A 23,369-nucleotide genomic window follows, 5' to 3' on the forward strand; every position below is an offset into this window, starting at 1 on the left:
TAAAGCACCTGCGCTCTCCTCGAGCCTATGTTTCGCACCTTTACAGTTAACATTTTGTCACATAATAGCATCCCATGATAAATTATTGTTACAGTAGGATTTATGTATATAAGCATAACAGACTGAAATGTGTTCCTAAGTAAGAGCTGAGCAGTCCACTCTTAATTGACACCAACTCCATTTCTGAATGGCATCAGTATATGTCAAATATAAAGGGTTTAATTATATCTGTTATGTTGGACATTATGGTGTTTAGAGGGTAGTACAAAAAGTTTTCTGTTTGCACAGAACTAAATTACAAATAGTAATATCAAATTGTTTATATTTTTATTTTACAAATTACCCGGAAGCATTTGTGATTTTGTGGCGGTCACACTACTGCGACGTCATAACCGTAGCAAGAACTGCGCATGAACTGAAGTGTTCCCGGGAGTTGTTATTTCTTCAGGTAATTCATTTACTTATTTTTGACATTTTTGAGACATTAGCATGTGTGTACTTTAACACAACACATTACTTACTTTCGCAATTATTTTCCTCACACATGGGTTAGGGTTTTATCATTTTATTTTATTTGTTATCACGATATGTCTGGAAGGACTAACGTTAGCCAGGTAGCATAGCAACCAAACGTCAAATCTGATCATTTCTAGGTTTATGTTTGCTGGCAGAAGTCAATACGCCCGACTATATATTTCGGCTTTTGGTGGATACCAATGCAAAAAGCGAAAAATGAAATCTGGACAACGAAACAATCGTCATAAATAACTAGTTAGCTTGCACGTAGCTATTGCTAGCTAACACTCGTTGGACAAGGTGTGCCCAGTTGTGCCTTTGTTAGCTGCTGGGGCTCTGTCAGCTGAAACCTCGATGCAGAGGGCAGTGGCTGTACGGTCAGGAATGACAGAAAAACGGGTTTTGTGTCAATTCGATGCTGTAAAAGAAGGTTTACATTTTGTGCACAAAGGGCATTGCACACAAAGTCTGTATTTTCCATTCCGATATCGTCGCGTGTTGTTTGAAAAAATAAAATAAAATGATGTCACATTATGTCAACCATATTTACACACTGACTCCGAAGTTTTATCCCGTGATTAAACTTTGTTTGACCGCTCAGAACCACCGTAACACACCAACGTCATTATCCAAAATGGCATCTGACAAACTAATTTACTTCGTTGCGCAGCAAAAAAAAAAAACACTATGACAAAACGAGCACCTTGGGATTGGAAATGTATCGATGCATTGTAACAGCAGAGCGCAACGTTATAGCTACAATGTATCACCTTGTGATCTGCATAGTGTGCTTTCAACAAGTCAGATAGTGATATCCAAATGGATGATAACTGCAATGATGATGACGAGGAGGAAGAAATAGAGAATGATAGGAGGTGCGAGAGGAGAGCAATGACAGCCTGTGCAGGTACCTAGAGTGGAGAAAAGCACGGAAGGAGACAAGGGAGCAAGACAAGGGAGAAAGACAAATGAAGCGACAACAGTGTCAGGATTTCCAGGAGCTGCAGACATATGAGGTGTTGGTATTTTTCCTCTGCCTGGCTCCCAGCATGAGAAGACTCACCCCAGAGAAACTATGTGCACACTGTTCTATTCAATGCAGCAGGTTCTGACTGTTTGAAAATATTTCTTAATTTAGTTTTGCACATGTTTATCCCATCTCCATCTGAGTAGTTGTTGTTTTATATTGGCAAAATAAGCTGGGAATTAGTCAATTGGTTGGTAGTTCTTTTACTTATTAACACAAGTATCTGGTTTAATTTGGTACTTATACAGTATAGCAACAGTGTTAATAATGCCCTAGCCAATATTTCGTTTAGTGTTCTAACACTCAAAAGAATCAAGAATCAATGTATTTTTAACTAGACATCATACTAGCACATCTGGGATAAATTACATCGCTTAGTTCTACAGCCGCACTGCTACATCTCCCTCTTGACGTACACAGTCATACATCCATGTTAGTTTTGGAGAAGGAGCGACAAAATATTGCATAGATGCGTTTCGAATGTGCAAAGCCTCTGCTAATGTCTGCTTGGTTGCCCCTTGGCTTTGGGATGTCCTGTAGACAGGCTTATCAGTCAGAATCATCAAAGCAGTCATCCTGGTTGGCCTGTCCCTCTCCAATGTGACAGAGGTAGTTGCATAATACGCAGGTTGCTTTGACTATGCTGTCTGCCAGGTCAGGGTTCACTTCCATCTGCCTTTTGTAAAGTGTGAAACTACAAGCTTTTTCAGATATGCACCGCTGTTGACAGATGAAGGTTGATGATGCGCTTTTCCTCTTGAAGACGCTTTCCAGGGTAGGGTGTGGTTTTAGAGAAAAAATCCTCATCTGCCACAATAACATGTTTGGGATGGGAGCTCCTCTGGTGGTGGAACTTGCAAAGTTCCCTGCTGGAGAGCCCATCCCAGTGCAGAATCTGCAAATAGGTCTTTATCGCTATCACCGGCTTAGCTTCCCTACATTTATGGCAATGAAATAGTAATCTGGATGTACAAAAGCAAGGAGGACAGCGGAAAGGCTACCTTCATAATGGAAAACAGGAGAGCCTGTTTTGGCGGGGGCCTCAGTTCTTGCACATTTTCCACCCAAAGCTCTGCGGGAATTAGAGAAGTTCCGTCTCTCACACTCTTCTTGTCAGATGACGGATTAAAAAAACAAGTCAGAAAAATACAAATTCTTGTGTGCAAAGGCCTGAAGTTTTAAAGTGGTAATGCCAGCCCAGCTTCTCTGATTCTGATACCATGTTGGTGAAATTTAGATTTTATATTGTATACCGCTTATATAATGAATAAGGGTAGACCTAGTATCAAATTCCTCAGTGTAATACACTTAAGGTTTGACAAAGCCTCCAAAATGACCACATAGATGAATTTCTTTTTCTTATTGCCTTTATTTTCTGAAGCTTTAACCAAAAGCTAATCATTTAAACCACCAAGAGGATAAGGTCACTGGGTTATAAGATCATACTGCATGGCGCCTGAGTTGAATTTCAATGGCAAGATTGTGCATTCGTCATGAATTCGGTGTCACTTATTCATGCAGTAATAAGATATTCTTAAGATGTCTTGAGCTTGACTGTTGTTTGTTCTCACGTCTCTCCTTACATGATTTGTTCTTTACCCCTTCAGATTCTTAGTGCGTCACACGTAGTTGGCAGCTATGGCCAGTCAACAAATTGACATCTTGACAAAGGTTTTGGAGCAGTCGGCTAAGGTGGTTGAGGACCAGGTGGACGCGCACTTGAGCAAGCTGAACGAATTGGATGACGACGATTTGGAGAGACTGAAGGAGAAGCGCTTAGAAGCCCTGAAAAAAGCTCAGAAGCAGAGGCAGGTAAAAGCAGGACATTTTAAATACCTTTCATGCTCCCATTGTTGAATACATTATTGTTTTATTTATCTATATTTTTACATTCACAAAGCTACGCATGTGCTCGCTTTCAGCAGCGACCACATTATTCAGAATTATTTCGGAGTCGGTGTACTGTTTGTTTTGGAGTCTGAGGGAATTTAGCAGGCAAACATGGCCAGACAATTAGTAGAAATCTTAGCACAGTTGAAAGTTGGAGGTTTAAAACCAGGCAGTTAGGAGTACTTAAAGCCTAAAAACACATGCAGGGGGTTTAGATGTTTTGTTCTCCAATTGACTGATAAAGTTTTTTTTGTTTGTTTTTAAGAATCATATTGGAAAGCCCTGAGTACTGTAGAGACTTTTTTACCCCCTGAAGTTACACTCCAGGAAGTGGACTTTTCATGTGAAATTTTGGTCATTGTTACCATAGACATTTGTATATGTCTATGATTGTTACCATTCCCAACCAGCCTGCTAAAGAGACCACGTGCTGTCATTGTACTTAACTGTAAAAAAAAAAAAAAAATAATAATTCTTCTGTTGTTGCGATATTCACTTGGAGTGCTCTGCTTTTTAGGAGTTTTTGTCCAAAGGCCACGGGGAATACAGAGAAATCTCCAGTGAGAAAGACTTTTTCGGTGAGGTAAAAGATAGCAAGAATGTTGTCTGCCACTTCTACAGAAATTCCACCTTCAGGTAAGTCTATAGCTAGTAATTATATTTACAAAGTTCCAGAGTTATGCAACACACGTATATGAATGTGAACTTTAATTCAATCAACAGATCACTAACCAAGACCACTACTAATATTTATACTTGGCCCTAAAAATGTATCTTTGTTTGTAGCCAAATTTTAATCAAGAACCTTACTCGCCTTTAGCTAAAAGTCTGCTTTGTTAACACCTTGTGTTGTTAAACAGTTTATGATAAATTGGCTGAATTTGTCATTTTTTTTCCCTCTACCTCTTACATGTAGATGTAAGATCCTCGACAAACACTTGGCCATCTTGGCCAAAAAGCACGTCGAGACCAAATTCATCAAACTGAATGCAGAAAAGGCGCCGTTTCTGACAGAGAGGCTGTCCATCAAAGTTCTGCCTACACTGGCTCTGCTTATAGACGGGAAAACAAAGGACTATGTGGTTGGATTCGGTGATCTGGGCAACACGGACGAGTTTCCCACAGAGATGCTGGAATGGAGACTTGGATGTGCAGATGTTATTAACTACAGGTGAGACGTAGAGTACACTCACTCCTCCTCCTTTAAGACTTCATACTGTCACTTGCTCTAATACAGACTCTGTTACTGTTACTGACTTTTTAAATTTGATTTTAACATCCTTTTTTTGTTGTTCTAGTGGTAACCTGATGGAGCCCCCAACAGTCGCGAAGAAATCAAGCTCAAAGTTCAGAAAAGTGGAGAAGAAAACTATCAGAGGGCGAGGATACGACTCTGATTCCGATTCGGACGACTGAAAAGCTCCAATGTCTCGTAGACAGCCCGCTTCAATTTTTCCTCCCTCTCTAAGTGACTCACTCAATCACCACATTTGTTTCTAAAAATTCAGTTTTGATTCTTTCAAAGCAGTCTGTCTCAGCCTCATTTTATCAAGCATCTTTCACGTTTCAGATTTGAAATTTAAGTAACAGCATATGTGCTTCATAAACGAGGAATCCTTACTGAGCCACTCCATCATGTGTCATTTGGCCTTCACTGTGTTGTTCATGCTGTCTTTTTTTAACACATTGACTCCCAAGTCACGTAAAACTACGTTTTTACTGCCCATGCGTTGGCTCCCAAATGGTAAAAATACGTTTTTACGTTTTTTTTTTTTTATGGATTCTGAATCTATACATTCTAATGCACATTCTGTGTGATTTTTGTAATTATGTGATGAACAGAACTGACATAGATGGCAGTCAAAAACTGGTGTCATCATCTGGACATTTTGATCAATACACCAATGGCTTTGCGTCAACGCAAGAACAATTTTGATAACGCTGCATTGATTGTTGTGCATTTCCGCATTTTGTCCAATCGCACGTGTCGGTTTCCAGAGGGTGACGGTAAAGTAACATAAACAAACAACAAGAAGGAGAAGAAGACACGCGACAAGTCTAAGGAGGCGGTCTTATGAACAGGTTAGCTTTGCAACATGCGACACGACGCAAATCCTCTGACCCGGATATGTAAGTATCTAAAGTGCCACAGGCTGAAAGAGCGCACGTTTCACAAAAGCCCCGATATCTCAGTTTGTTGTTGATTTTGGTGGAAACCTGCTTTGGTTTAGCTAAGGATAGCTCGCTAATGGCAGCACCTAGAGACACGCAGTTTTGACCCACAAAGAGTTTAAAGTCTCAGCTTTCAAACGAGCCATAACATGTTTCAGTGGCCCTATCACATAATATGCTGTGACTGTACAAAAAACGTCAAAAAAATGGTTTGGAACGCTGGGAGTCTACGACATAATTCTGGAAAAACCGCTGGTAGTCAATGTGTTAAGAGGATAGAAACTTGGAAGCTTTGTTTAATTCACAGACATGTTCAGTTGGTTCTGCATTATACGTTACCTTGTAACTGTCTGAATCTAATGTGAAAACAGTCAGTGATGCGTGTGTGTGCCAAGATCAAATGTATTCTGATTTTTACCCTCTGAATGCATTGTTAAACGACATGACCTTGTAGCAAGAGTTTGACTTAAACAATGAAAATTTAATAAAAACCGTAAAAAGGTGCTGAACGTGATCCATAGATTTTTCATCTTCCTTTTTTCCTATAAGCTCATGGTCGGGGGGGACGGGGACTGATGAGATGAGATCCCTCCTTTCTTCACGCTGTTACTGCAACGGCCGTTTTTTTTTTTTTTTTTCTCACTCCTGTAGTAAATCTATAATCTATTTTAGGATTGTTTTTTTTATGTTGTCTGTTAAGGCTCCTTATGGCCTCTCACCCAGCTACATATCTGACCTCCAAGCTTCGTTCAGATGCGAGTGTGTTAACATCGAGTGACGATTGCTTCCTTTCCCCGTTTCCTAATGCGACTGCAGCGTAAACATTATTTCCAGTTGGCAACAAATGGTTGGGAGACCATTCAAATCCAGCTATTCCAGACCAACGCGAAACACGTTCAATTCTCTGTGTGGAAGAATCGGACTGGAAGCTACGAGTTTTTGAACGACTTTTATGAACAATAAAACTTGAACATGGCAGAACAGAAGCAGGACTAAGACTCAATGGCCTGTTGTTCGACAGGTTGGAGGAGGCGACGCACAATCAGCTCGCCTTTGGTGTTGATGTACGTGTCGGCCATGTCCTGCTCTGCAGGGAGCCCATAGGGAGTCTTTAGAGGCTGTATCCTGCGAGGAGAGAGAAAATAGAAAAGACGAGAAGGAAGTTGGTGAGTTTTGTGAAATTATTTTTGTCTTGTGAAAGGACTCATCTCAATCTTTTCTGGCAAGCTTTGATGATTTACAGATACTATGAATAATATAAAACAGATGCTTGGCCACGTCTGGTACAGCGATCCTACCTCACAAGGTGCTTGACGAATTTCAGCTGGCTGTTGACCGCAGGTGTATTTTTGTGAATTACAGGTACGTAGGCCTGAATGAAAGACATAAAAACAGAGTTGGTGGGCGAAAGAAAAAAAAAAAAAAAAACTGCTACGAGCTGGAGAGATTCTTGCCTCTAGAAAATCTCATCAGAGGTTCTTTGTGCCTTTTATAGTCAACAGATGCTGTATGAGCTTCGGGTGATAGAATCAAGCTTGCAATCTGGCTTCTAAAATGCATCTTGGCCAAAAACGGTAAATGGTTTTGTGAGCTTTGTGAGTCCTGGCTGAAAATGGCCCACTCGCTCCTTTAACATACATTTACTGGGTGTCTTCAAAATCTTGTGTTTTCCACAACATGTTTTTTTTTGTTTTCCTGTGAACCATAAAGAGATGTCTACAAAGAAAACCTTAGTAGTTGGCTCTAAATACGACTGTAGCCTTACCTTCTGAAGGCCGAGGTGTTTCACCATCTCTTTCTCCCAGTGCGGCCTTCGCATCACACTTCTCACCCGTGTCACTATATGCAGTTTGTGGGGTTGGTCTGGATCGCCACCATACTTCTCGTGCTCTTTAGATCTCTCGGCAAAAAGCTGTCAGAAGAAAAACACGGAGCTTTGGACAACAGAGTAACTGAGCCTCAAAAGGTGCTTCATTACTTCAATGACTTTATTCCCGTGTTAGGGGGAACCTGGGGAAACCCCTCAGTGACGGGCGCCTGATGACTCCCCCACGCCTCCTTTTCTCCATTTATAAGTTACACAAACTGGACCAAGCTGAAATTTCACAAATTTACCTCTTGTGGAATCCTTGCTTTGGAGAATTTGCTGCGTGCCGACACGGACCACCAGCAAGGTGACAAAACTGCTGATTCTTTCAGGGTCTGTTCCACGGAAACACAATAAGAGTTGGAGGAGGGGAAAAAAAAACATTATAGTATGACCCAGAAGGTAAGTTTGTCTCTTAATCCGAAGCATCATACGCAGTGTTCCAGACACTACGAGTTTGTCACAATTGCAACAGTGACCCCTATCGCATCAGCATCTTGGTGTAAATGACCATTGCAGCCTGTTTCAGGCTGTTTCAATTTACAGTTCGGGTATTTGTTTGGTAGGTAACTGGTTGCCAGATTTTTCTTTTTTTCCTGTCAGCAGATGAAAAAAGAAAAACACAATGTATGGCGGAAATAAAGGCACCGCACAACACCACCAAAGCCTGGTTTTAAAACGTGAAGCATAGTGGATGGAGAGGTGAGGTACTCCATGGATTTGCATATTCCGTTTTGTCTAATTTCCCTTAATCGATACTGAATCAAATATGGCAGACATCTGTGGAATAACATACACCCATTCCTGCGAGCTCACAGGGAGCTCATCTGTTACACCTTTCCTCACTTTACTCTCTTTTTCCCCTGTTTAATTTCTCAAATGATATTATGTACATGTGACATTATTGTGGTCATTAACTCGTGTTTCCCTGTTCCAACAGGTATCCGTTGAATGGTGTTACAGTGGTTTTTTTCCCCTCTTTTCTGTCTTCTCAAACCCCAGCTGGTGGAGGCGGATGGCCACCTTTCCCGAGTCTGATTCTGCCAGAGGTTTCTTCCTGTTAAAAGGGAGTCGTTCCTTTCCACAGTCGCCTCAGGCACGCTCAGGACGGGAGATTGGACTGAAGACAAGTTTCGGTGCAATCTGTTGGTTTCTTTAGCTAGGAAATTGTTTTTGAATTGGCTCTATATGAATGAATTTGATTATTTTATAAATAATTATGATTACAATGAATTTAATTCCAATTGGCTTGAATTGGACTTTATTATTTAAGTGCCTTGAGATGACATTTGTTGTATTTGGCGCTATATAAATAAAAATGAATTGAATTGAATCGATCTAAAAATACGGTATCTTTACACAAGAAACATATGAACGGGTTTCCGGTTAATGCACATTTTATTATAGACGTACTTTTTGCAATATATCTAAATAGTATTTTTTATTTTTTTTGTATATTTATTCTTTTGTGAGATATATGTCACTTTGATGGAGGGGGGGGCTTAACTTTGAAATGCTTATCGTTTCCGTCTATACTTCTGACTGAGACCAAATGTATTGAACATTACAAATGTAATGTTACGTCACGCAGAATATCATGTTTGTAAACACCGACAACGCCATCTGATTGTTACATTTGCACAATTGAAGTCTCAAACACCAGAAATACTCATCATTGTGCTTACCTTTACCGAAAGAGAGCTCAGACCGCGACAGACAGCTGACATGTTGAATTTCTACACGCCAAGGTTACGGCCCTGCTAACTGCTAATAAAAAACGTGAGCGTGATGTTGCTAAGGTTGATGACAGACGACCCGTTTTCAAACCATTTTCACAACAATTTAAGGTAAAACGTTTCTTCAGAGAAGGAAAATAACAAGAGACAGTAATCACATTCGCGCAGAGTTCTCTCCACTGTGCTTCTCAACCGGAAATGTAAGGAGTTACACCTAATTTGCACCGATGTGCCAAACGCGCCCCCGAGTATTGACCTTATCTTTTATTTTCAGTCTTCATTTGAGAGTTTTAAAACAATAAAAAATATACATATTCAAGGTTTAAAATATTTAGATGTCTTATATACGCTTATCATATATGTTTAATCATGTTTTACCATTTAATATGTTTCCATCCAGCTTCCACGACCCAAAATGCAGGCATAACGTTTCTCCGGGAGTTATTTTTGTGGCACACTCGTGCAACTGCCAGCTTGGGAGGTAAGAGCTACTTTCCCCAACACTTTTCCTGTTTCTAGTGAAGCATGAAACCACGTTAGTTTCATAGGATTTATTAAAGGAAAGACGATACACGGAACAATGACACAAAACCACGTGTCAGGGATGGAGGCATCCGCCGTCTCCGTTCTGAAGCGTGCGGTAGAGCTGGACCACAGCGGGCGTTTCCAGGAGTCTCTGGTGTGCTACCAGGAAGGCATCCAGCTGCTTATTGACGCGCTGAAAGGTCTCCTATTTTCTTCTTTTAACCCATAGCTTAAAAAGCCTGAAAGACATGAACCATCACCTTTTTTTTTGCGTTTTCTGTGTCATTCAAGCAGCTGTTAAAGACGAGACAAAGAGAGGGCACTACAGGGAGAAGATCAAGGGCTACATGGACAGAGCAGAGCAAATCAAAGCCCACGTGAACCAGCTGAAAGAAGGTACTGTAGTTCTCCAGTAAAGGTTGTAAAGCAAGCCAGCCAGCCAACGTGGGTCTCTGCCCCGGTCGATGCTGAATCGACCTGCTGAGACCAGTCAGTGGGGATTTATGTGAATGCACATTTACGCAACGTGAAATCTGCCATCATTAGCTATTTCTGAAAACAGAAGGTGCTGATGATCACTTTTCCCAGTAATCCAGTTACTTTTTTTACTTTACATCGCATGCACATTTTCCCAGTCTGTGTAATGGCCACACATGGCGGGTGTTACACAAACTAAAATGACACAAAAATATTTAAGAGATCATTCTGGTGACGTAAGACATACCTAGGAAATTACAACAAACTTGTAAAATGAGTGTCTGCCTCTATTTTATTTCCTCCTGCCCTGACAGATGGGAAATACCATGAGCAAATTAAGATATCAGAGGATGCCACTGGTTACAGCTACGAAGCTCTGTTCAAGCCATACATCAGCAGTTCTCTCACAGAGGTCTGGGTGGAGGATCCGTACATACGGCACACCCACCAAGTAAGCGCGTTGTTTTCTTGTGGGTGTTTCATCCTCCACATTGTAATTGTTTTGTTTTGTTTTGTTTTTTATACTGTTGCATTATGTTTTGTTAAAAGATTATTACCGTTGATTAGTTATTAATTTTTGTCAGTGTTTGAATTGACATGTCAGTAAACTTCTTCTAGTTTAATCTCAGCTTTGCTTGATCATCCAGAGGAATACGCACTACTATATAATGGTTTAAATTTAAGAGCTTTAAGCTGGTTATTCTGTATTACACTCTTCTGAAGTACCTCTGAAGTAATATAGGTTTCATAACAGCGTTATTTCAGCTGGGATGTTGCTAAATGATACGCACCTTTATTTTCAATGCTTTTCATCCAACTCACTTCAGTTTACTTAGCTCAATACAAGTCTGATAGATACGGTCCAGTTAATGCCAACTCTATTCCAATTCAGTCCAATTGATTATAGTTGTCTTCATACTGTATTATCCCAGTTTATAAAGAGCTGCGTAGCTAACGAAACTACCCGTCGTGTCTTCGCTTCTATTCAATCCCCAGTTCTGGGCACGCAACGGGAGGCGGTAACGCCGGAGAGGAAAAAGCTCTTTTTATCAAATCAAATCAAAGTCAAATTTATTTGTATAGCACATTTCATGTACAAACAATTCAAAGTGCTTTACATAAAATAAAAGCATTGCAGCAGGGAGTGGAAGATGCATTAAAAATACATAAAAGAATATAAAGAGAAACAAATAAAATAATTTAAATTAATTTAAAAACAAGCAACAGTCTGATTGAAAGTTATCAAGACTTCCACTTTCATTCAGAAAGTCGTTGAGCTGGTTAAATACAACTTTCTCAATAATCTTGGATATAAAAGAGAGGTTAGAGACAGGTCTGTAGTTGTTCATCATAGAGGCGTCTAGAGTTCTCTTCTTTAATGGCAGCTGTCTTTAGTGACTTGGGAAAAATGCCTGATGCCAGTGAGCTGTTAACTATTTGTAGGAGATCACTTTCCACTGAGGTAAAAACAGTTTTTAAAAAGTCGGATGGTATTATGTCCAGAGTGCAAGTGGTTGATTTCAGATGCCGAACTGTTTCCTCTAGGATTTTTAAATTACCAACATTAAATTGTGACATAACGTCAGAGTTATTTCTAGGTTTTAGAGACAGATTAGTTTTCTTGTTTGTCTGTGTTGCGTGAATGTTTTGTCTAATCGTTTTGATTTTTTGGCGAAAAAAGTTGGCAAATTCGTTGCATTTCTCTGTGGAGAGGAGGTGTGGGTTTGACTGTTTAGGAGGATTTGTGAGTTTTTCAACCATAGCAAACAGAGTTTGAGAATTGTTGACATTCTTATTAATCATTTCAGATAAATGCAGGTGTCTGGCTTTGCACAGCTCATTGTTATAACTACGCAGGCTTTCTTTGTACAGCTCATAGTGAATCTGAAGCTTTGTTTTCCTCCATTTACGTTCAGCTTTCCTGCATTCTCTTTTCAGGTTTTTGACCGTAGTGGTGTTTCTCCATGGGGTTTTCTGTTTGATCAAGGTGCTCTTGATTCGTTTTTTTTTTTTTTTTAATATATTTTTTGGGGCTTTTTATGCCTTTAATGATAGGACAGTTGGAGAGAGACAGGAAGCAGGGGGCAGAGAGAGGGGGAAGACATGCAGCAAAGGACCATCCAGTGCGGGACTCGAACCGTGGCCCGCTGCAGCGAGGACTGTAGCCTCTGTACATGGGGCGGCTGCTTAACCCACTAAGCCACCGACCGCCCCGTGCTCTTGATTCTTATCGGTGCAACAGCTTCCATTACATTCAAAATTTTTAAGTTGAAATGATCCAGCAGTCCTTCAACAGACTCTGCGCTCATTGTTGGTAATATAGCTATGGCCTCCCTAAACTGAGCACTTGCTGGTTGTTTGAACATTCTGAGTGATCAATAAATCAAATAAAATACAAAAATGGTCAGACAAGGCCAAATCAATAACCACAACAGAAGAAATATCAACACCTTTAGAAATGACCAGGTCCAGAATGTGACCTCGAAGGTGGGTAGGTTCTGTTACATGTTGCCACAAACCAAACATGTCCAGCACATAAGAAAATTCTTTGGCAGTACCATCCATCATGTTATCCATGTGAATGTTAAAATCCCTGATCAAGATAAAATGGTTAAAATCAGTTGAAATAACAGACAATAATCCAGAAAATTCATCAATAAAACTTGCACAGTATCCTGGAGATCTGTAAATGATTAAGAACAGGATTTTAGGAACACCCTTTAAAATAAAACTAAGATCTTCAAAAGAAGGGAATTCACCAAATTAGGTGACAGGAAAACGCAGCAACACTAGGCAAAAGATACCTACTGTGTGGGAAAAAAGAAAAAGAACACAAAATTAACAACACCTATGAAGGCCTACGCATACACGGAGAGTAAAGAGAGCAGGGGAAAGAGAGGTGGTCAATGTTTCACTGGAGGCCCCCCCCCCCAGCAGTCGAGGCCTACGGCAGCAAGTAATGGCTCGAGTTCACCAGAGCTAGTCCGTACAGTAAGATTGATCAACATCTTAAACCAGTTCTAAAGTTGGAGAGGTTCTGCATGAATGCAAGTTTTCTGCATCATTCTTAAGCAGAATGCGCCATATTTTACAGCATCCTGCCTTAGAATAATGAATAACAGGATTATATTAAAACAATTATTTTCGCAATATGGAAAAAATATATATAAAGAAATGCCAAATAAGCTGCTAACTGCTAGTCATCAATTAATTTTCCCTAATGAAATGTTTCTTAATGGATTTAACTCTTGCAGAAGAGTTTGTGTAAAATAAATATAGGTTGTACTCATGAAATGTTATCGTTGAAGAATAAAGAACATTTTTTCTACAGTGTATAAATCATCTTGCGTCTTATAAATCTGTGCCAAGGTTTATAATACATGAGAAAAAAGCCCCTCACCTCTCCACCTCTCCTCTCCTCCACAGTTGTACAACTTCCTGCGGTTCTGTGAGATGCTGCTAAAAGCCTCCTGCAAGGCAAAGAAGATCCACCTCCTCACTTCACAGGACGAAGTAGGTTGTTTAAATCGTCGGGCCTCACCGTGAAACGGGTGCAAAGCAGCTGTCTCCTCTTTGTTTGCGCTGTCGTTTGACTGATACGCATTCTGTCCGGCAGGCTGACAGTGGCCAGCAAAGCAGTGCTCTGGCTGAGCTGAAACAAAGTCTTAGCGCTCAGGGAGTGACTCTGGATCTTCAATACTCCTCTACTATCCACGACAGGGAGATCAGGTGCTAGTCTTCATTGGCAACACTCACATTTGAGTTTTTATTGCTGTATTTTTTTTTACAATGGGAGTTTTACCTTGAGAAAGACATTTCCCTTTTTCTAACACACGGCCTTTATTTGTTTTTATCAGAGTAGCACACTTGCGAGCATCAGTTGGGATTTTACTTTGTGACACTGAACAATCTCTCAATTATTTTTCTAGGTTTGACAATGGCTGGATCATAAAAATTGGAAGAGGGTTGGATTATTTCAAGAGGCCTAAAGTGAGACCGCACCTTCGTACTTAGAAATATTCACCAGTCGATCGCTGCCATTGTCGACGCATTAAGTTGTGGTTGTCTTCGTGTCCCCACAGGGCCGGTTCTCCATCGGATATTGTGATTATGATCTCCGGCAGTGCCAGGAAACCTCCGTAGAGATTTTCCACACCAAACACACAAAAACTCTATGAGATTCGTGATGCCAAATGAATTCATAATGAATTGAATGACCTCCTTGCTCTAAAATCATTGACACATCTGCCTTAGAGGTCTGGACTGAAAGGAAAACATTTAACCTGTCGCTGCACTGGTATGATGTGAACATCGGCTCATTTTACCATCACATCTTCTGTCTTTACTTTTAAGGGTTCTTTATGGTGCCTCTACTCTTTCCCTTTATTTTGTACTTAGTAAATCTACATAAATCTCTTCTGTAATTATGGTCTTATGCAGGGAGGATACTTTTAAATATGTTTTACCACCCTCTGGTGAAAAAGTTTTATGTATTTTCTAAAAATGATTAAAAAGATGCTTTTATATTACAGTGATTGCATGCTTTTTTTTATTGTAAATGTTAAACTCTAAAGACAATACATTATTTTATACATGTATATATTCCCTGATTTTTTTATTTTTATTTTTTATTATTATTATTTTTTAATTTTTTATTTTTTTTAGTCATGGAGGGCCAGCTGACGACAATCCATTTGATTAAACCATTTTGAATGTTAAAACACACTTAGCAGATAAAGGCCACATACAAAAGCAGCACACAGGCTGTTTCAGCAAAATATTAGTTCCACATTCTTTATTCAGTGCAGCTTGTACAACAGAGAGGAGTTTGTGTATGTTAATGGTATTTTTCATGGGCATAAAAAGAGTGCTTTGAGAGCACATTTAAGAAAAAAAAAGTTTTTAAAAAGCAGATTTAACAGAACGAGGCATGATAACCACCGTGGTGAAGAAGGTATACGAGTAACGGAATCAACCGCATAAAAAGTTACATTTTGCTGATGCTAAATGTTGTTTTGTTTCAGATAATATTATGCTGTTGGTACAGTTCACGTCTTGTGTGTCGTTTTTCATTTGTTTGCCTTTTCACTGTCCACCTATATATCCATACAACAATTTTCCATAAATGATTCATCCAATTCAGGGTGGCATCGTGGTTGGGGACTATCCCAGTTGCCATCAGGAGAGAGTCGGTTCAGTCCATCACAAGGCCACACAGACACAAACAACCATACGCACTCACACTAAGGTTTTTCTCTCTTTCTTTTGTGTGTGTGTGTGTGTTGAAAATTTAATTTTGAACTATTTTGACATGGTTGTATTGTTATGCAGTCAGCAGCCTTCTTAAGTCTTACTGTACTAAATTTTCAACTTTTGCGTCTGAGGCACAAGTGCAATTAAAAAACAGCGTAGCCAATCCCAACTTATGTACTTTGGGGGGGCTTTTTAAGGTTATAGGTTTTTAGTTTATTCTTTCCATTCCATGTTTTGATCACTTCAGCTCTCGGAGTTTGTTTATGATCATTACTTTGATTTTTGTTCTATGCTCTGATTTACTTATTCTTAAAGCCTTGGTTTAGTTCTGTGTGGGTTCTGGTATTTAGTTTGAACTTTATTCTTTCTCTATTCGCCTCTAGCCTTCAGTCCTCTGTGTTATGATGGTGTATTCTTGTTTTCTTTTCGGTTTTTCTCTTGTTTAGTTTTCAGCTTTCGTCTCCCAAGTGCTTAATTTTGTGTCATCCTGTGTTATATTCTGATCGTATACGTGTTCAAATCTAATTTGAGTTTGTATTCCACGTGTGTTCCGTTTAGTCTCGTTATTTTCAGTCTTTAGTTTAGTTTTCTTCTGTTCTTGTCATTACCCCTAGATGTCCTCAGTTGTCTTGGTCTTGTGCCTTTGGTCTCCAGTCACTCCTGTCTACTCACCTGTTTTCTGTCTGCTCATCAACCCTCCCAGTATGTTGAGCTCTCTGCTCTCTTCAGTCATTGGCCAGTTTGTCCTTGGCTCCTCCCCTTTGATTTCACTGTTATGCATCTTCTTTAGGCTTTACTTTTTTGTTTCAGATCGCCTTTTTCATGCTTTTTGTTTGATCGATGAAGATTTTTTTTTATGCTTCATTTGGCCAATCTGCATGTTGGTCCACCTCCACCTCTTTAACCATGGTTCCCATCATTGAGGCACACATATACACCACCTGATCCTAGCTATTGACAACATATGCAGGATCTTGATCAACGGATGGAGCCGCAGAAAAAATGAGGTGTTCAAGCTGTAATAGACGTCACATCAACACTTTCAACCGTTTCAGTTGAGGGGAACATTCTCCCAGCAGATCCATTTCAATTTGCTGTAGATTTAGTCAATTCTAAAAGCATGGTGAAACCATTTCATGTGCACGTCCAGTGTCCTTTCACAACATTTTATCCAAACGTCACAAACAGTGGTGAAAACTGCAGCTTCATCAGGCGCAACACCTCTTTTCTATTGCGTTTTCAAACAGCTTTTTCCACTGTCGCCGGCTTCGGGCTCCGAAACACACCACTGCCACGAAACATGGCAGCTATTAAAATTCGGAGTTTACATATTAACATGGCATTCCCCCGCATTCATGAATAACCCACTGTGACATTCAGTTAATGATTGACATAAAAACCTGAATAAATAAAAAAAAAATAGTAGTCAGGTATACCTGATGTAATGTGTATGTGGAAAAGGCCATTGTGCAGCCATTAGGTGTGTCTGGCACTTCTCGTTTAAGGGTTTTGGATGTCTCGTGCATTCTGAGATGAATCGAATGTGATTGCAGTGGAATTTTGAGACACGAAAAAGTTTTCCTGACAAAAATGATAAGGCTGAAATTTTTCGCGAGAAACTCTGTTTGAATGAGCGGTAGCTCTCTTGGGTTCACACAACGTCGAGATCAGATTATATATCGGCCTTAATCTCGATGGGCACAGTCCTCATCTGCACTGACATGAAGAAATTATAATCCGTCTGGAAAATCTCATGAACCAGAGACAATCATATACAGCGACGAACGTCAGTACCTTTGTTTTTCTGCTGCTGGTGGGACAAAGGCAGTGGTGCAAGAGGCGGATGTCCTTCATATGTAGATTAGAAACAGATTAATGAATGGAGCGTAGCCTTAGAGTCTGATGTCAATGTGGTATGTTAACATGGAGATGTTTTTTGTTGCATGTAATGCGGATGTCAGTGACTGGATTTATTTTCTGGTGGATGAGACGAGGATTTGTGCGATGAGGGGCCTCATCAGCGAAGCTGCTCGGTCCACGCAGCCAGGCACACGAATGTAGATGCAGCGGTTTGCTTTTCAGCTGCCGCTGCCCTCCCTCTCACTGACTGCAGCCCAGTGGCCTAGATACCGCTTCCATGTCTGACTGTGCAGGAAGTTGTACGGCAATACCACTGGCTTATTTTACTGTAGGTAAAACAGCACTGCATTACCTGAGAAAAACACTTGTAAATGAGTACGTTTCTTATCAAAAAGTATGCATTTGCACATACAAGGAATTCTAATAAACAGATATTTGTGCAAAACAGATGGAAAAATTAAACGGATGTGGAAATAAATAAAGCGAATCAAACTAATAATATGAGCATAACAGATTGAAAAATAACTCTAAGCGCAGGATTAAAAATTTCTTCAGAAAAAAACCCGAATACAAAATCCACCAATTTTGTCAAAATCATTACAAATCATAGTTATATTTGCAGAATCTAGAAGTTTCTTTAACCTTTTCTATTGAAGGTTTCTCATAGATATAACTTCAAATTCTTTGAAGATTGCAGGAGTTATTATACTAATGGCATGTTTCACCTCTCTTCAAAAGTTTCCGGTGGGAATAAAGCAAAGCAAGTTTATTTGTATTTCACAATTCAACAACAAGGTGATTCAAAGTGCTTTACAGAGACATTAAAACAGTAGAAATAAAAAGCAAGATTTAAATCTTAAACAAAAAAGAAAGATATAAGACCAATAGATAAAATCAGTAGTTAAAATGTGATTAAGTTTTGAAACTCAAGCTTCAGATTTGGAGCTTTATTCAAATGCAGCTGAAAATAGGTGTGTCTTCAACCTGGACTTAAATACACCGAGTGTTTCAGCTGATCTGAGGCTTTCTGGGAGTTATTCCAGACATGTGGAGCATAGAAGCTGAATGCAGCTTTTCCATGTCTGGTTCTGACTCTGGGAACTGATAAAAGACCAGATCCAGATGACCCGAGGGGTCACTATTTTGGCCTTAGTGAGGACTCGAGCAGCAGAGTTCTGAATGAGCAGAAGTTGTCAAACTGACTTTTTAGGTAGACCTGTAAAGATGCTGTTACAGTAATCAAGCCTACTAAAGATGAATGCATGGACTGGTTTTTCCAGGTCTTGCTGAGACATCAGATCTTTTTTTTTTTTTTTTAATTTCTTTTTTTTTTTTTTGTAAATATGTTTTATTGATTTTCTGGAATTTTTTACCCACAAGAATACAGCACATGTACATGTTCTATCCATTTACAGTCATTTCTAAAACACAGGGTACAATGTTCATCAGTTACATTGGAGTTCACCCTGTCCATCTTACCCCCACCTCCCACCCATAGGGCTGCAGGTTCCTAAACACACTCAATTTACTTAAGCAACCAAATGAAAACTAGAAAAAAAAAAGAAGACAACCAGGAGAAAAAAAAAAAAAAAAAAAAAAAAAAGGGAAATAAATACATACAAACTTGAAATAATAGAAGGGGGGAAATTCCACCAATGCAAAAGGTCATGTATTTTGTTCAAGTCTTCTCATTATCAAGGGGTTCTTGTAATCAGTCATAATAATCAAGAAAGGGCCTCCATACCTTGAGAAATGATTGGGAAGATCCTTTAAGTGTGTACTTGATTTTTTCTAACTTTAAGAAGTACATGGTGTCTTTGACCCAGTGAGAAAAGGATGGAGGCGTGTGTTGCTTCCATTTTAAAAGAATCAAGCGTCTTGCAAGGAGTGTAGTGAAAGCTATGACAACGCAAGCTTTAGTCGGTAGGGCAGCTCTAGATTCCTCAGATGTTACACCAAAGAGGGCACAAATCGGGTCGGGATCTAATCGGGTTCCAAACATCTCACTGAGGGCCTTAAAAATACTTGTCCAAAAGGTAGAAAGGTTCGGACATAGCCAGAACATGTGCATTAAATCTGCAGGTTGACCCCTACATCGAGGGCATAATGAGTCAAGGTTCGGATAAATCCTTGCCAACCTAGCCCTGGTAAAGTGAACTCTGTGTACGACTTTCAGTTGGATTAGGCCGTGTTTAGCAGATGTAGATGATGTATGTATCAGATTTAAGACGGACTTCCACTGATCATCTCTGAAAACTACTCCAAGGTCAGAATCCCAGGCCTTCCTTAGGTTTTCCGTCGAGTGTGGGTCAATTTTCTGAATGAGGTCATAGATCTGGGCGATCAGTCCTGTACTGTCTGATTTCAGTCCTAGAATACAGTCTGTATGGGATTTTATGGGTTTATTTGGAAATGAGTGGAACATCTTTTGTACGAATCTTCTAACCTGTAAATAACGGAAGAAATCGTTTTTAGGTAGATTGTAGGCTTGGGATATTTGCGAAAAAGATGCAAATGTATCCTGTATGTATAAGTTACAGATTGATTTGATCCCTTTATCGAACTATTGGGTAAATGTAGGGTCTGTATAAGAGGGAGTAAACATGTGGTTCAACTTAATAGGGGAGAGGATAGAAGGGCCTTGTATTCCAAAATGTTTTCTAAATTGAGCCCAAATTTTTATAGAATGGTTAACTATTGTATTTGAAGTCAAATTATTACAGATGAGGGGCAAGGCTGCGCAAATTACTGAACCTAAGTGATATTGGTATGATGAGAGTTCCAATTGCACCCAGTCTGCCCTTCCTGTGATTGGTTCATCTTCAAGCCAGTAGATTAATTTTTGAAAGTTGCATGCCCAATAATAAAAAAGGAAATTTGGCAATGCTAGCCCTCCTGAGTGTTTTGGTCTTTGGAGGTGGATCTTGCTGATACGACTGGGTTTACTACTCCATATGAAAGAGATAATGATTTTATCAAGCGTTTTAAAGAAAGATTTTTTTAATCAAAATCGGGATGTTTTGGAAGAGATAGAAATTTAGGCAATACTATCATTTTGATAAGGTTAACACGTCCAGCTATTGATAGTGGTAGAGAGGTCCATCTATTCATGTCCTGTTTACAGCTGTTAAGGAGAGCAGTGAAATTCTTTGTAAAAGTAGTAGATAAAGTGCGGGTAATCTCAATTCCCAAGTATTTAAAGCCATTTTGGGTAATTTTAAAGGGGGGAGGGCTAGAGAGAGGAGCATCTGTTTCAGCTTTTAAGGAAAACATTTCGCTCTTTTGCAAAGTCAACTTGTATCCTGAGAATCTTCCAAATTGTTTCAGAATGTCTAGAATGGAGGGAAGTGATGAGGCTGGTTCAGAGACGTATAGAAGTAAGTCATCGGCGTATAAAGATACTTTGAATTCTAAGCCGTCCCGCTGTATGCCTTTGAAACTCCTACAGAGTCGCAGTGCTATTGCTAGAGGTTCAATTGAAATTGCAAAAAGGAGGGGGGACAGAGGACACCCCTGTCTTGTCCCCCTTCCAAGAGGAAAATAAGCAGACTGTATATTATTAGAAATTACCGATGCTAGAGGGGAGGAGTAAAGCAATTTGACCCAAGCGACGAACTCTTCTTTAAAACCAAATCTGCGAAGGGTGAAAAATAAGTGGTTCCATTCGACCCGGTTAAAAGCTTTTTCTGCGTCGAGTGAAATTACTACCTCAGGATATTTTGACCGAGCCGAGTGGATTATATTAAATAGCTTTCTCAAATTAGAATACAAATGGATAAATCCTGTTTGATCGGGCGAGATAATATTGGGAATTGCACTCTCAAGGCGCCTAGCTAAGACCTTAGATAATACTTTAAAGTCGACATTTAGCAATGAGATTGGTCGATATGATGAACATAAAAGCGGATCTTTATCTTTCTTTGCAAGTAGAGAGATTGAGGCTTGTCTCAGCGTCATAGGGAGAGTCCCTAGTGAGAGTGCTTCTTTAAACATTGCTTGGAGTGTTGGTGCTAATTGCAGGGAAAACTTTTTATAAAATTCACATGTAAACCCGTCAGGGCCAGGTGATTTGTTATTTTGCATGTATTTTATAGCCGTAACAATTTCGGAAATTGAGATGTCCGCACCCAGTTTGGAATTTTGGTCCTCAGACACAGCAGGGAGAGTCAGATTTTCAAAGAAATTACGAGGGAGATCGGAGTCACTACTGCATTCCGATGTGTAAAGGTCGGAGTAGAATTGCAAGAACGTGTTATTTATGTCACCGTGGTCTGTCAGTATCTCACCCGTATTTGACTGAATCTTTGTAATTGAGCGAGAGGCAGCTGCCTGACGAGCTTGCATAGCTAGTAGTCTACTCGCTTTGTCCCCGAACTCGTAAGTGTTGTGCCGAGCCTTTATAATGAGACGTGTTGCTTCATCAGTGGTTAACAGGTCAAGTTCAGTTTTTAGTCTTAGGTGGTCTTTATAGAGGTCTGGGGTGGGGCTTTGAGCATATTTTATGTCAATATCTGATATTTGTTGAGAGATATTTTGTAATCTTGATTTTTTTTCTTTTATACGTGTGGAGGCGAAGACTATGATTTGTCCTCGAATGTATACTTTAAGAGTCTCCCATAGTGTCGCCTGTGTAATCTCTGGGGAGGTATTTGTCTCCAGAAAAAAGTCAATTTGGGATGAAATGAATTCTACAAATTTCTCATCTGATAGCAGAAGGGGGTTGAGCCTCCAAATCCTATTGGAGGGAGGGCGGTTTGGGAGGTCCAAATCAAAGAAGATGGCGCCATGATCTGATATTACAATACTAGTATATGAACACATTCTAGACATCAGATCTTTTAACCTTGATATATTCTTAAGGTGATAGTAGGCTTACTTTGTTATTGCCTTAATGCTTTTTTCCAAATTTAGGTCTGAGTCCATCACTACAGTCAGATTTCTGGCCTGGTTGGTAGTTTTTTAAAGTCAGAACTCATCGCTGTTTTCCTTTCCTTCCGTACTTTTGTGTTATTGGATGTGTGCTTTGGTTTGCTGCTCCAGCCTAAATATCCAATGAAAAATTCAGGTCCAATTTTCTGACAGTGGATAACTTGTGGTGTTATTCTAAAAAAAATGACTTGTATCTTTGTGGCACTAAAACAGCTGCACAGCAATAGTAGAAGCACCACCATATTTTACTATTTGCACGACAACAAAACTTTATCTACTTTTCTCTTGCCATTGAACATTATTCCAGAAAGACTATAGCTAATCTGTGACAGTCATTGCAAACATTTATGTTGCTTTTTTTTGTGGGATTTTCTCCCTTATACCTCTGCTAAAAGAAACCAGAGACGTCTACTCATAATTCATTAAAACTATAACTCACTGGTTAATTCCAGCTCGTTTTAGTGTCCATTTTAATGAAGCACAACTAAGTTGTTTCTTTCTTTCTTTTTGTAACTCGTTTGAAGTGCTACTTACCATTAATAAAAATGGTCATGACCACGGTACACAGAGGAAGTTTTGCATCTTGATTTTCAGTCCCGTCGTTTTAAAAAAAAAATTCTTGCTTTTTGTGGTTTTCTTTAACATCTTTGGACATATTTCTGAAATATTATATATTTAAAAAAAAAACAACATTTCATTGCATTTGAGAAGATATTCTAAATTTACACGTACAACTCAGTGATGGCAGTAACTTACCAGGCCAGCAAGAATCTTTACCACCAAGCCAATGGGATGTCAAAGTGGAGGAGCCCACTGTGAAACAAAACAATTGTGTTAATTTCATACCAACAAGATTACCTGACTGATGGTGTGTTCAGTTGTATAACTTATGCAATGAGTCAGATCTTGTTTAACCTGTAAGAATAAGCTCCATTTCAGATTACTCTAAAGCTGTAGGAGGGCTAATTCACGATTGGTAGTTTAAATTGTCCAACTTTTGCACACACACACACGCACACACCCTCAAACACATAAAAAAAGACCCTCCTCCATTCAACTGGGGGAGTGAGCAACCCGGTGTGATGTATAAACAGTTCCATGAGCCATAATTCCTGTA

At 39.6% G+C, this 23,369-nt stretch overlaps 3 protein-coding genes across 3 annotated transcripts; 2 read left to right on the plus strand and 1 right to left on the minus strand.

Moving 5' to 3' along the window:
- Positions 1–378: 378 nt before the first annotated feature.
- Positions 379–6,119, plus strand: txndc9 (thioredoxin domain containing 9). The gene is made up of 5 exons (XM_075479356.1): positions 379–448; positions 3,151–3,355; positions 3,951–4,069; positions 4,350–4,604; positions 4,732–6,119. Exons 2-5 carry the CDS (start codon positions 3,182–3,184, stop codon positions 4,847–4,849), a joined length of 666 nt encoding a protein of 221 aa, XP_075335471.1. The 5' UTR covers positions 379–448; positions 3,151–3,181; the 3' UTR covers positions 4,850–6,119.
- A 422-nt stretch (positions 6,120–6,541) lies between these two features.
- Positions 6,542–9,413, minus strand: mrpl30 (mitochondrial ribosomal protein L30). The gene is made up of 5 exons (XM_075479357.1): positions 9,158–9,413; positions 7,721–7,807; positions 7,371–7,517; positions 6,904–6,977; positions 6,542–6,730 (listed from the first exon to the last, which is right to left on the minus strand). Exons 1-5 carry the CDS (start codon positions 9,197–9,199, stop codon positions 6,598–6,600), a joined length of 483 nt encoding a protein of 160 aa, XP_075335472.1. The 5' UTR covers positions 9,200–9,413; the 3' UTR covers positions 6,542–6,597.
- Positions 9,414–9,646: 233 nt separating this feature from the next.
- Positions 9,647–14,734, plus strand: mitd1 (MIT, microtubule interacting and transport, domain containing 1). Its single transcript, XM_075479358.1, has 7 exons — positions 9,647–9,933; positions 10,028–10,129; positions 10,525–10,661; positions 13,637–13,723; positions 13,827–13,939; positions 14,140–14,200; positions 14,293–14,734. The coding sequence occupies exons 1-7, from the start codon at positions 9,789–9,791 to the stop codon at positions 14,386–14,388; spliced, it is 741 nt and encodes a 246-aa protein (XP_075335473.1). The 5' UTR covers positions 9,647–9,788; the 3' UTR covers positions 14,389–14,734.
- The last annotated feature ends 8,635 nt before the right edge of the window (positions 14,735–23,369 follow it).

Source organism: Odontesthes bonariensis, chromosome 12 (assembly GCF_027942865.1).
Source record: "Odontesthes bonariensis isolate fOdoBon6 chromosome 12, fOdoBon6.hap1, whole genome shotgun sequence".
Classification (NCBI taxonomy): domain Eukaryota; kingdom Metazoa; phylum Chordata; class Actinopteri; order Atheriniformes; family Atherinopsidae; genus Odontesthes; species Odontesthes bonariensis.